This window comes from Oncorhynchus gorbuscha, linkage group LG15, assembly GCF_021184085.1.
Source record: "Oncorhynchus gorbuscha isolate QuinsamMale2020 ecotype Even-year linkage group LG15, OgorEven_v1.0, whole genome shotgun sequence".
Taxonomy (NCBI): Eukaryota; Metazoa; Chordata; class Actinopteri; order Salmoniformes; family Salmonidae; genus Oncorhynchus; species Oncorhynchus gorbuscha.
In genome coordinates, this window is record NC_060187.1 from 34175212 (window position 1) to 34187226 (window position 12015).

The 12015-nt window shown below is 43.5% G+C and overlaps 1 protein-coding gene across 1 annotated transcript in view; it reads right to left on the bottom strand.

Annotated features, from left to right (window-relative positions):
- Window positions 1-12015, bottom strand: part of LOC123997472 (ephrin type-B receptor 1-B-like) — a 164248-nt gene that overhangs the window by 46172 nt on the left and 106061 nt on the right. The window contains exons 5-6 of the mRNA XM_046301748.1: window positions 11393-11517; window positions 3878-4040 (exon numbers count right to left, since the gene is read on the bottom strand). Coding sequence (XP_046157704.1) covers window positions 3878-4040; window positions 11393-11517 — 288 coding nt within the window. The remainder of the gene's footprint in view (window positions 1-3877; window positions 4041-11392; window positions 11518-12015) is intronic.

Genomic DNA, 12015 nt, shown 5'->3' on the forward strand with positions numbered 1-12015 from the left:
AGCATAAATAACTTCATGAGTAAAAATGTGCTTAACAAGACAGATTATTATTATTTTTATTTTTTCACCATTTATTTAACCAGGTAGGCTAGTTGAGAACAAGTTCTCATTTTCAACTGCGACTTGGCCAAGATAAAGCATAGCAGTGTGAACAGACAACACAGAGTTACACATGGAGTAAACAATTAACAAGTCAATAACACAGTAGAAAAAAAGGGAGTCTATATACATTGTGTGCAAAAGGCATGAGGAGGTAGGCGAATAATTACAATTTTGCAGATTAACACTGGAGTGATAAATGATCAGATGGTCATGTACAGGTAGAGATATTGGTGTGCAAAAGAGCAGAAAAGTAAATAAATAAAAACAGTATGGGGATGAGGTAGGTAAAAATGGGTGGGCTATTTACCGATAGACTATGTACAGCTGCAGCGATCGGTTAGCTGCTCAGATAGCAGAAGTTTGAAGTTGGTGAGGGAGATAAAAGTCTCCAACTTCAGCGATTTTTACAATTCGTTCCAGTCACAGGCAGCAGAGAACTGGAACGAAAGGCGGCCAAATGAGGTGTTGGCTTTAGGGATGATCAGTGAGATACACCTGCTGGAGCGCGTGCTACGGGTGGGTGTTGCCATCGTGACCAGTGAACTGAGATAAGGCGGAGCTTTACCTAGCATGGACTTGTAGATGACCTGGAGCCAGTGAGTCTGGCGACAAATATGTAGCGAGGCCAGCCGACTACAGCATACAGGTCGCAGTGGTGGGTGGTATAAGGTGCTTTAGTAACAAAACGGATGGCACTGTGATAAACTGCATCCAGTTTGCTGAGTAGAGTGTTGGAAGCAGATACAGGTCGCAGATGTAGATGACATCGCCGAAGTCGAGGATCGGTAGGATAGTCAGTTTTACTAGGGTAACTTTGGCGGCGTGACTGAAGGAGGCTTTGTTGCGGAAAAGAAAGCCGACTCTAGATTTGATTTTCGATTGGAGATGTTTGATATGAGTCTGGAAGGAGAGTTTACAGTCTAGCCAGACACCTAGGTACTTATAGATGTCCACATATTCAAGGTCGGAACCATCCAGGGTGGTGATGCTAGTCAGGCATGCGGGTGCAGGCTGCGAACGGTTGAAAAGCATGCATTTGGTTTTACTAGCATTTAAGAGCAGTTGGAGGCAAAGGAAGGAGTGGAGTATGGCATTGAAGCTCGTTTGGAGGTTAGATAGCACAGTGTCCAAGGACGGGCCGGAAGCATATAGAATGGTGTCGTCTGCGTAGAGGTGGATCAGGGAATCGCCCGCAGCAAGAGCAACATCATTGATATATACATAGAAAAGAGTCGGCCCGAGAATTGAACCTGTGGCACCCCCATAGAGACTGCCAGAGGACCGGACAGCATGCCCTCCGATTTGACACACTGAACTCTGTCTGCAAAGTAGTTGGTGAACCAGGCAAGGCAGTCATCAGAAAAACCGAGGCTACTGAGTCTGCCGATAAGAATATGGTGATTGACAGAGTCGAAAGCCTTGGCAAGGTCGATGAAGACGGCTGCACAGTACTGTCTTTTATCGATGGCGGTTATGATATCGTTTAGTACCTTGAGCGTGGCTGAGGTGCACCCGTGACCGGCTTGGAAACCAGATTGCACAGCGGAGAAGGTACGGTGGGATTCGAGATGGTCAGTGACCCGTTTGTTGACTTGGCTTTCGAAGACCTTAGATAGGCAGGGAAGGATGGATATAGGTCTGTAACAGTTTGGGTCCAGGGTGTCTCCCCCTTTGAAGAGGGGGATGACTGCGGCAGCTTTCCAATCCTTGGGCATCTCAGACGATATGAAAGAGAGGTTGAACAGGCTGGTAATAGGGGTTGCGACAATGGCGGCGGATAGTTTCAGAAATAGAGGGTCCAGATTGTCAAGCCCAGCTGATTTGTACGGATCCAGGTTTTGCAGCTCTTTCAGAACATCTGCTATCTGGATTTGGGTAAAGGAGAACCTGGAGAGGCTTGGGTGAGTAGCTGCGGGGGGGGGGGGTGGAGCTGTTTGCAGAGGTTGGAGTAGCCAGGCAGAAGGCATGGCCAGCCGTTGAGAAATGCTTGTTGAAGTTTTCCATAATCATGGATTTATCGGTGGTGACCGTGTTACCTAGTCTCAGTGCAGTGGGCAGCTGTGAGGAGGTGCTCTTGTTCTCCATGGACTTCACAGTGTCCCAGAAGTTTTTGGAGTTGGAGCTACTGGATGCAAATTTCTGCCTGAAGAAGCTGGCCTTAGCTTTCCTGACTGACTGCGTGTATTGGTTCCTGACTTCCCTGAACAGTTGCATATCGCGGGGACTATTCGATGCTATTGCAGTCCGCCACAGGATGTTTTTGTGCTGGTCGAGGGCAGTCAGGTCTGGAGTGAACCAAGGGCTATATCTGTTCTTCGTTCTGCATTTTTTGAATGGAGCATGCTTATCTAAAATAGTGAGGAAGTTACTTTTAAAGAATGACCAGGCATCCTCAACTGACAGGATGAGGTCAATGTCCTTCCAAGATACCCAGGCCAGGTCGATTAGAAAGATAATAAGTTGCATCGACTATACAAAAGCAGACATTGAATATCCCTTTGAGCATGGAGAATTTATTCAACTTTGGATGTATCAATACACCCAGTCACTACAAAGATACAGAGGTCCTTCCTAACTCAGTTGACAGAGAGGAAGGAATCTGCTCCAGGATTTCACCATGAGGTCAAAAGTGATTTTAAACCAGTTACAGAGTTTAATGGCTGTGATAGGATAAAACAACAACATTGTAGTTACTCCACAATACTAACCTAAATGACAGAGTGAAAAGAAGGCCTGTACAAAAAATATATATATTCCAAAACATGCATCCTGTTTGCAATAAGTAAAACTGCATAATATGTGGCAAATAAATAAACTTTTTGTCCTGAACACAATGCATTATGTTTGGAGCAAATCCAAACCAACACATAACTGAGTACCACTTTTCATATTTTTAAGAATGGTGGTGGCAGCATCATGTTATGGGTATGCTTGTCATCAGCAAGGACGAGGGAGTTTTTTTTAAATAAAAAGAAAAGGTCTAGAGCTAAGCACAGGCAAAATCCTAGAGGTAAACTTGGTTCAGTCTGCTTTCTAACAGACACTGGGAGACAAATTCACGTTTCAGCAGGACAATAAGCTAAAACTCAAATCTACACTTGAGTTACTTACCAAGATGACATTAAATGTTCCTGAGTGGCCTACAGTAGTTACAGTTTTGACTTAAATCAGCTTGAAAAGACTTGATAATGGCTGTCTAGCAAAGATGAACAACCAACTTGACACCTTTAAGAAAAAATGATGAAATATTATTCCACTTTGACATTAAAGTATTTTGTGTAGACCGTTGACAAAAAAATTACAATTAAATCCATTTTAATCCCACTTTATAACACAACTATATGTGGAAAAGGTCAAGGGGTGTGAATAATTTCTGAAGGCACTGCGGATTCATGGCTCTAGTAGGAACTACTTTAATCCAGACAATGACTTTGGGATATGTATATTAAAAATAAATCCTAATATCGAGGGAATATCTGTTTAAAAAATTTTAAATCACCACCTGCTCTGCGTCAACACATACAAATGTATTGCAGTAATGATAGTTAATGTTTGAAGTTATTACTATAGCCAAACTCCCACACCCAGTCCACAGACACAAAGACCCGCATGGTGGTCACTCACACACACACACACACACACACACACACACACACACACACACACACACACACACACACACACACACACACACACACACACACACACACACACACACACACACACACACACACACACACACACACACACACACACACACACACACACAGCATACCATCTGTCAGGGTTTGGAAGCACTGCTTGCTGCTGTATTTGCCGAAGCCTGCCACCGTTCTGGCACGGACCTGTACCACGTACATGATGCTTGGCCTCAGGCCCTCCACACGGGCAGTGTTGGTCTGGCTCCGCACCATGGTTGAATTCAACTCAGTGTGGTCCTGTAACAATAACGGAGAGATTGAAAAATAGGAGAAAGAGAGAGGATATTACATCTGTTCATCACACTGGGCCTGCAGCCTTTAGGCAGTGGAGTAACAACTCGAGACAACCCCTAATCCTAATACACACTACATACTGCCCTGTGGGCTTAGATAACAAAATGGCCCTTATTCCTCTTTATGTTTGTGTATGAGATTATACTGGATGGTGGATATCCACATTGGCCTCCAGTGTTGTAATCTGTATACAGCCAGAGGGGAATTAGGCTTTTCACATACACACAGTATATAATTTTAGAACTCTTTTAATTTGGCCACATAAAACCAGAAATAGGGACATCGAGCAATGAGTGGGGTGTAGAGAAAAAGAGTTCCAAACAACATCCCCATATTAGATCTTTCACCATGTGCAGCATATTGGTAGCTGATCCGGGTTTTAGAATCCATGCATAGACGTGTCCATCATCAATCATCAACCAGAGTTACCACACACATCGCTCCTTTCAGATCGTTGGCTCATCACAACACACCTTTTCACTGGCATTGTGTGTACTTAGAGAGCTCATGGCATTTGCTTTTCTTTCTCTGTTTGCTTTAATCCCTCTCTGTCTCTCTCCTTCCAGACTCTTTCCTCTGTGGAGGGATGAGAGCAAACAAGAGCAGGAGGTGGAAAAACCATGAGACGTGTTCAGTTTCGCCTCAGACCAGAGTGAAGGGATACAGGGAGAACATATATTGTGTGAGAGGTGGATTGTATGCTGATCTTTTTACTGAGCACATGAGTGTATGTACATGTTCAGCATGTGTTTAGTAAGTGTTTAGTAAGTGTTTAGTGAGAATGTGGCAGGTTAGGTATTCTGGTTTGTATAAAGACTGGACACATTTTTAGTATCTGGACCATACAAACTGTATCCAAAGTATCCTCCATGGTGGTAATTTATACAAGGAAAAGTGTGTGCATACACAGCAGACACACAAAAACAGCCAACCCACAGAGACAGAGAGAGAAAGAGGAAGGAAGGTAACACTCCTCAGCTAATGGAGACTCTGACCTTCCTTTATCAGAAGAAAAACACTGAGCAGAAATTAGATGCAACTTCACCCCTGAAATATAGCTGCTTCCTCGCTCAGCGCATGCACTGCCTAAATGACAAGGTCTTGTGCAGAATTAGATATGGGACTTTGTATAATGCCTGGAATTCCTTAAATGCCCAAGGCCACTTATCTCTCTTCCCCAGAAATACCCAGTGAACCGCCCTTTACAACCACTCCCAATTCCATCCCTCTGAAGCCCCAACCCATCCTCCTCTGGCCTTATCCCCGCCTGGCCTTCTTAAAGATTTGTGAGGGGTGGAGACTCCCAGAGCTGCGGAGGGGGACTGTGAATTTAACTCTCAACAGCCTAGCAGTGTTCAGCCTGGCAATGTTCAGCCTGGCAGTGTTCCGTGGCACTTCAGTCAAAGCTGACGGATAAAATATGCCTCGTTGCCCTTGCCATTTCAATTTCAATTGCAGACTCCACCTTGCCATCACGCCAATATTCTCACTGCTTATCATCACACCAGCTTTGATTCTCAGCTAGAAGGCCAAGATGAAATCCACGACCTCAGCAAAGGCTAGCAAATGGAATTCTCCTCACACATGCAGAAAATGCGGAATGGGGTTTGTACTTGGACCGAGTAGAGCATTACATAATAGGATATTGTGACAGGGAGTGCTGACATTATCAGTGTGCTGTCCCATCGGGAGCCCACCTCTTCTTCATTGTCTGCACAGAGCAGGAGGAAGAAAAAGATCTTCGCTAGAATAGAGATTTTATATCTGCTTTCATTGGCCAATGGTGCAATCCAGGCCCGATCCCAAATCTAAACCAACCCCATGGCTCCAGACATTCCCTGGAGAGTGCAGCTGAGTAACTGGCATTAAACACAGAAATACTGGACGGGGAGGTGAAACTAGGAAGAGAGTGGCAGGACAGGAAACAACGTGTTATACTGGCCCTCCATACATAATTATCCATTTCATGAAGCATGAACCCTATTCGTGAGCTGTGTTTTTTTTGTATGAAAGATATGTAGTAAACCGCAAAGCATCATACACTGTGGTGGGACTCTGATGACTTCATGATTTCAAAAAGAACTTTAAATCATCTTTACTTTTAGCTCTGACACATTTTCCTGTTGCCCAGACAGAGGTGATAAAGCCATCATATTAGGCAGACCAGGTAGATAAAACAAGTATGGAAATAGAACAAAGCGTTCAGACTCGTATTCCTGCAATTTGATCCAGAATTCTATCCATTATTTTCTGTGTGGGAGTGTAACCTGGTCCTGGGGTAATAGTAGAATGTATTATTCTCCTTCCGTTATGTGTGTGGGGCCATCTTTTCTGACTCTCCACCCTGAGGACTCTGATTCTCCTCATCTCTTCTTTGCAATACAGCTGCGATCCAGGTAAATATCCCTATCCCTATCTCCACGATAATACTATTGTCTCTCTGAGGAAATGAGTTTGTTCAACACTGTTGTGTCTATGGAACCACTGTGGGAGTCCTGAAATGAAACGCAGTACAGAACCACCTCAAACAAACCTGTGACTTCCGCTGTGATGAAAAAAGGTATGTCTTTATATTGAAAAATGTGACTCGTTTCAGGAAACTAGGTGTATGTTGTGCACAACTAAACTCAGCAAAAAAAGAAACAGCACTTTCAGGACCCTATCTTCCAAAGATAATTAATAAAAATCCCAAATAACCCCACAGATCTTCATTGTAAAGGGTTTAAGCACTGTTACCCATGCTTGTTCAATGAACCATAAACAATTATTGAACATGCACCTGTGGAATGGGCGTTAAGAAACTAACAGCTTACAGACGGTAGGCAATTAAGGTCACAGTTGTGAAAACCTAGGACACGAAAGTGCCTTTCTACTGACTCTGAAAAACACCAAAAGAAATATGCCCAGGTCCCTGCTCATCTGCATGCATGCAACAAGGACGCATGAGGACTGCAGATGTGGCCAGGGCAATAAATTGCAATGTCCGTACTGTGAGATGCCTAAGACAGCACTACAGGGAGACAGGATGGACAATTGATCGTCCTCGCAGTGTCAGACCACGTGTAACAACACCTGCACAGGATCGGTACATCCGAACATCACACCTGCGGGATAGGTACAGGATGGCAACAACAACTGCCCGAGTTACACCAGGATCGCACAATCCCTCCATCAGTGCTCAGACTGTACGCAATAGGCCGAGAGAGGCTGGACTGAGGGCTTGTAGGCCTGTTGTAAGGCAGGTCCTCACCAGACATCACCGGAAACATCGCCGCCTATGGGCACAAACCCACTGTCACTGGACCAGACAGGACTGGCAAAAAGTACTCTTCACTGAGGAGTCGCGGTTTTGTCACACCAGGGGTGACGGTCGGATTTGTGTTTATCATCAAAGGAATGAGTGTTACACCGAGGCCTGTACTCTGGAGTGGGATTGACTTGGAGGTGAAGGGTCCATCATGGTCTGGGGCGGTGTGTCACAGCATCATCGGACTGAGCTTGTTGTCATTGCAGGCAATCTCAACGCTGTGCATTACAGGGAAGACATCCTCCTCCCTCATGTGGAACACTTCCTGCAGGCTCATCCTGACATGACCATCCAGCATGACAATGCCACCAGCCATACTGCTCGTTCCGTACGTGATTTCCTGCAAGACAGGAATGTCAGTGTTCTGCCATGGCCAGCGAAGAGCCCGGATCTCAATCCCATTGAGCACGTCTGGGACCTGTTGGATCTGAGGGTGAGGGTGGTGGCCATTCCCCCTAGAAATGTCTGGGAACTTGCAGGTGCCTAGGTGGAAGAGTGGGGTAACATCTCACAGCAATAACTGGCGAATCTGGTGCAGTGCATGAGGAGGCGATGCACTGCAGTACTTAATGCAGCTGGTGGCCAAACCCCTCCCCTTTGTTCAGGGACACATTATTCAATTTCTGCTAGTCACATGTCTGTGGAACTTGTCGACCCGACACGCATGCGTCCCATCTAGCCATCTGGAAATGCAAATGAGCTACGCTAAATGCTAATAGCACTCGTTAAAACACAAATGTTCATTAAAACACACATGCAGGGTTTAAATTAAAGCTACACTCGTTGTGAATCCAGCCAACAAGTCAGATTCTTTAAATGCTTTTCGGCGAAAAGCATGCAACACCCTGAAATACCTGAAGGGGACGTAAATTAGCACAGCCGGCGCTACACAAAACGCAGAAATAAAATATAAAACATTCATTACCTTTGACGATCTTCTTTGTTGGCACTCCTAGATGTCCCATAAACATCACTATTGGGTCTTTTTTTCAATTAAATCGGTCCATATATACCCTAAATATCGATCTATGAAGAGTGTGTGATCCAGGAAAAAACACCGTTTTAAAACGCAATGTCATTTTTTTTTATTAAAAAAGTTGACGATAAACTTTCACAAAACACTTCGAAATACTTTTGTAATCCAACTTTAGGTATTAGTAAACGTTAATAATCTATCAAATTGATCACGGGGCGATGTGTATTCAATAGCTCCACTTCTTGAAATCATGTTCGGAATTTCTCATCCAAAACATCCTTTCGGAGACCGGAAGGAATGGGCTCTCTCTCACTCGTTTGACCAAGAAACAAAGCCCAGGGAATTTACAAGACTGGCGACATCGTGTGGAAGCTCTAGGACTTGCAATCTCAGCCCCATTTAATTTGCTTTCCAATAGACAATACATGCAAGTGGCGCATTGATATATTTTCCAGATTTTGGTGATCAGTTTTTCTTGCGCTTTTCGATGAAACACACGTTATGTTATAGTCACAGCCGTGATTTAACCCGTTTTAGAAACGTCAGAGTGTTTTCTATCCACACATACTAATCATATGCATATACTATATTCCTGGCATGAGTAGCAGGACGCTGAAATGTTGTGCGATTTTTACCAGAATGTTCGAAAAAGTAGGGGGTAGACTTAACAGGTTCAGTTGTTGAATCTTGTTATGTTCATACAAATATTTACACGTTAAGTTTGCTGAAAATAAATGCAGTTGACAGTGAGAGGACATTTCTATTTTTGCTGAGTTTACTTCACAAGGGCACCATTTGAAAGTAAACTTAATTTTTTTATCAAAATGTTTTTTTGGGGGGGATGTGAACTTTAATTTGCCTTAATAACAAACGTATATGTCATTTGTAAATACAAATAGAATTGTTAAATTACGGGCCTAGCTGGTTTAGCCATGGGAAAAGGCTGCTTCCCACTAGCCATGATTGGACATGCCGAGAGATAAGTTCGGATTGGTCTGCCATGTAGAGTATGATATCTAAGGAGATGGAGAAAATTCTGGCGTTTTTTTGCAAGTATGCAGACGGAGTCGACAAGAGAACACAGAAGGCTCCGAATTACATCTTCAATCTAAGAGCAACAATGGCATCCGTGACAGAGAAGGAGAAATGTCCATCCATGTATACGGGTAAGAGAGTCTAGCTAGCAACATTTTCAGATATTACATGTTTCTAGTTTGTCAGAATGTGTACTGTTAGCTAGCTAGCTAACATTAGCTAGCTGTCTAATGTTACGTGTATGATCGGTGTAGTAATATTATTCGTATCTCAGAGCCATTTGCATTGCTAGTTATAGCTTAATGTTAGTTATCTAACATTGAACCTGGTTGGTTAGCTACCTGCAGGTTCATGCAGGGTAGTAACATTATGAGTTGGGATTATGGTTCATTGTTTAGCTAGCTAGCTACATGTCTAAACAAAATACTCCACTATGCAAGTAACTATTTCAATATAATGTTTATGATGTCTCTGCGACAACTGTCGATAGAGGTAGTTGGTAAATTCACAGACTTTGGTCTTGAAATCTTTGGTTGTTTAGTACATGTGAATCCTTAAAGAGATGGGTGACGCTCAAGTTTAAAAGAGCGTGAATGATGCTGAATGGGTGTAGAAGAGCTCTCCAGTAGGTACCAAAATATTAAAGGGCCATTTTCTCAAAAGTGAGGTTACAAATTTATTAACTTTCAAAGCAGAATTACTTTTGCATCGTTCCTGCTGATTGTCCACAGGCCTACAAAAGGGTTATCCCAGTTGCCCATCCCTGGCTTGGGGGATGGGGGCAGGCACACAAATATAGACACAGACTGAGGAAAACAACCCCATCCATTAAAAGTAAGAATGCTAAAATTGCTAGTTGTCTTTGACATACAGAACACTCAATATCTTTAACGCAACTTAGCCTGTTTAAATAGGCCAGCTAGCCTCCATCTTCTCGTACTCTCAGAACTGGACATATGAAGTGCTTATTAATAACAACCTTTCACTGATTGACCAGGAAAACAACTAAGTCATCAGATGACAGAGAGGGTTTTGACCAAACTCTCTGAAAGAGCACATTTGACTGCATTATGTTGGATAATATACAGTAAATTCAGGCTTTATGAGTGTACAGTGCTGTCAACGCAGCCTTTTCAATAGAAACCACAAGTGACATCGTATCCATGAACTCCATCGGTATGACCATACTATATTAGAGAGGAAAAGACGAGAGCCAGAGAAGGATACTGACAGAAGACTGTAGAGGTGCAGCAGGCAGAGAGAGGCAATGAAAAGGAAATGGAAACAACAATGAAAAAACAGAGTAAAACAGAGTGAGAGAAAGAGGAAGCTGAGAGAGACAGAGGGAGGTTAGGGCAATGGAGTGGATATAAGGTTAGCGAGACCACAGGGCAGCCCTCTCTAAGCATGTGGGAAGCTGCATATTTACTACCTAATGATATAGAGTTGAAAGGCTATGTGTGCTGCCTCTACTCAGGGGGGGGGGCTGTGTGGAGGAGCCACAGGTCAGACAGGGTTGGCGAAAAACCCAGACTGAGAGGACACCTTTCACACAAAATAGGTCCAAGCACGCCAGTATCCTAGCAACCCAGTGCTCTGTGCTCATCCAAAGAAGACGCCAGTTAAACGCAATTAATGGATAATTATCAAGGTTGCAAATGGATTCTCGGATGCACACTCTCCAAGGTAACGAGGGGAATGACTCAAAAATCAGAGGGTACAATAAAATTAGAGTAAACGTGTCAAGTATAATAACACATGAATATTGAGTCCCATGGTTGAAATGATAAAGGCATAAAGGCTAATATTCCTAGCAAGCTTGGTAGACCAATACCCGCCCAGAAGATTCACCCAATAGAGACAACCTTCTGGGTGTCTTTCCATTGAACGTAAAAGAGATGCCTCTGGTGGACATAATGATCTGCTCATGTATTTTAGTTCTTATTACAGACATTAATTATTAAAATGTTGTCTTACCTTTTCATAGTACCTCAGTTCATAGTCCAGGATGATTCCATTGGGCTGCTCAGGTTGTGGCCATGACAATGTGAAGCTCTTCATGGTGGAGCTGACCTGGTGCATGATGGGAACCATGGAAGGAGCTAAGGGAACAGACAGATGGGGCAATGTCACCTGTATGGATGCTTCCTTACTCTTTAGTATTGCAACCATCCTACATATTTGATCAATGTTATGAAATAAAGGCCTTCTGTGCTGAAACTGTATGAAAAAACATGCTTGACTGAAGAGTCTCATTTAATTGAATGGCTTTCAAATCTCTTAGGAAACACTACAGACGTCATACCATTCCGTTAAGCAGTACTGAGGTATCCTTGGTCATAGAATTGTTGTAATATAAATACTATGGCATCGAACTGAGCTCACTTTATAGCACATTTTATTTGCAGCCCTCCTTTCCCCTTACAGACAGCAATAAAGTTGAAATGCCCATAACATGTTTTATGAATTAAACCCATTCAGCCCATTCAATTTCCTCCCTCTCTCTCTCTCTCTGCTACCACCACAATCCCCCAGGCCACCATCTCCAACAACCCATCATCTTAACCCACAGAGGGTGGAGGGCACCACAGCAAGCCCTT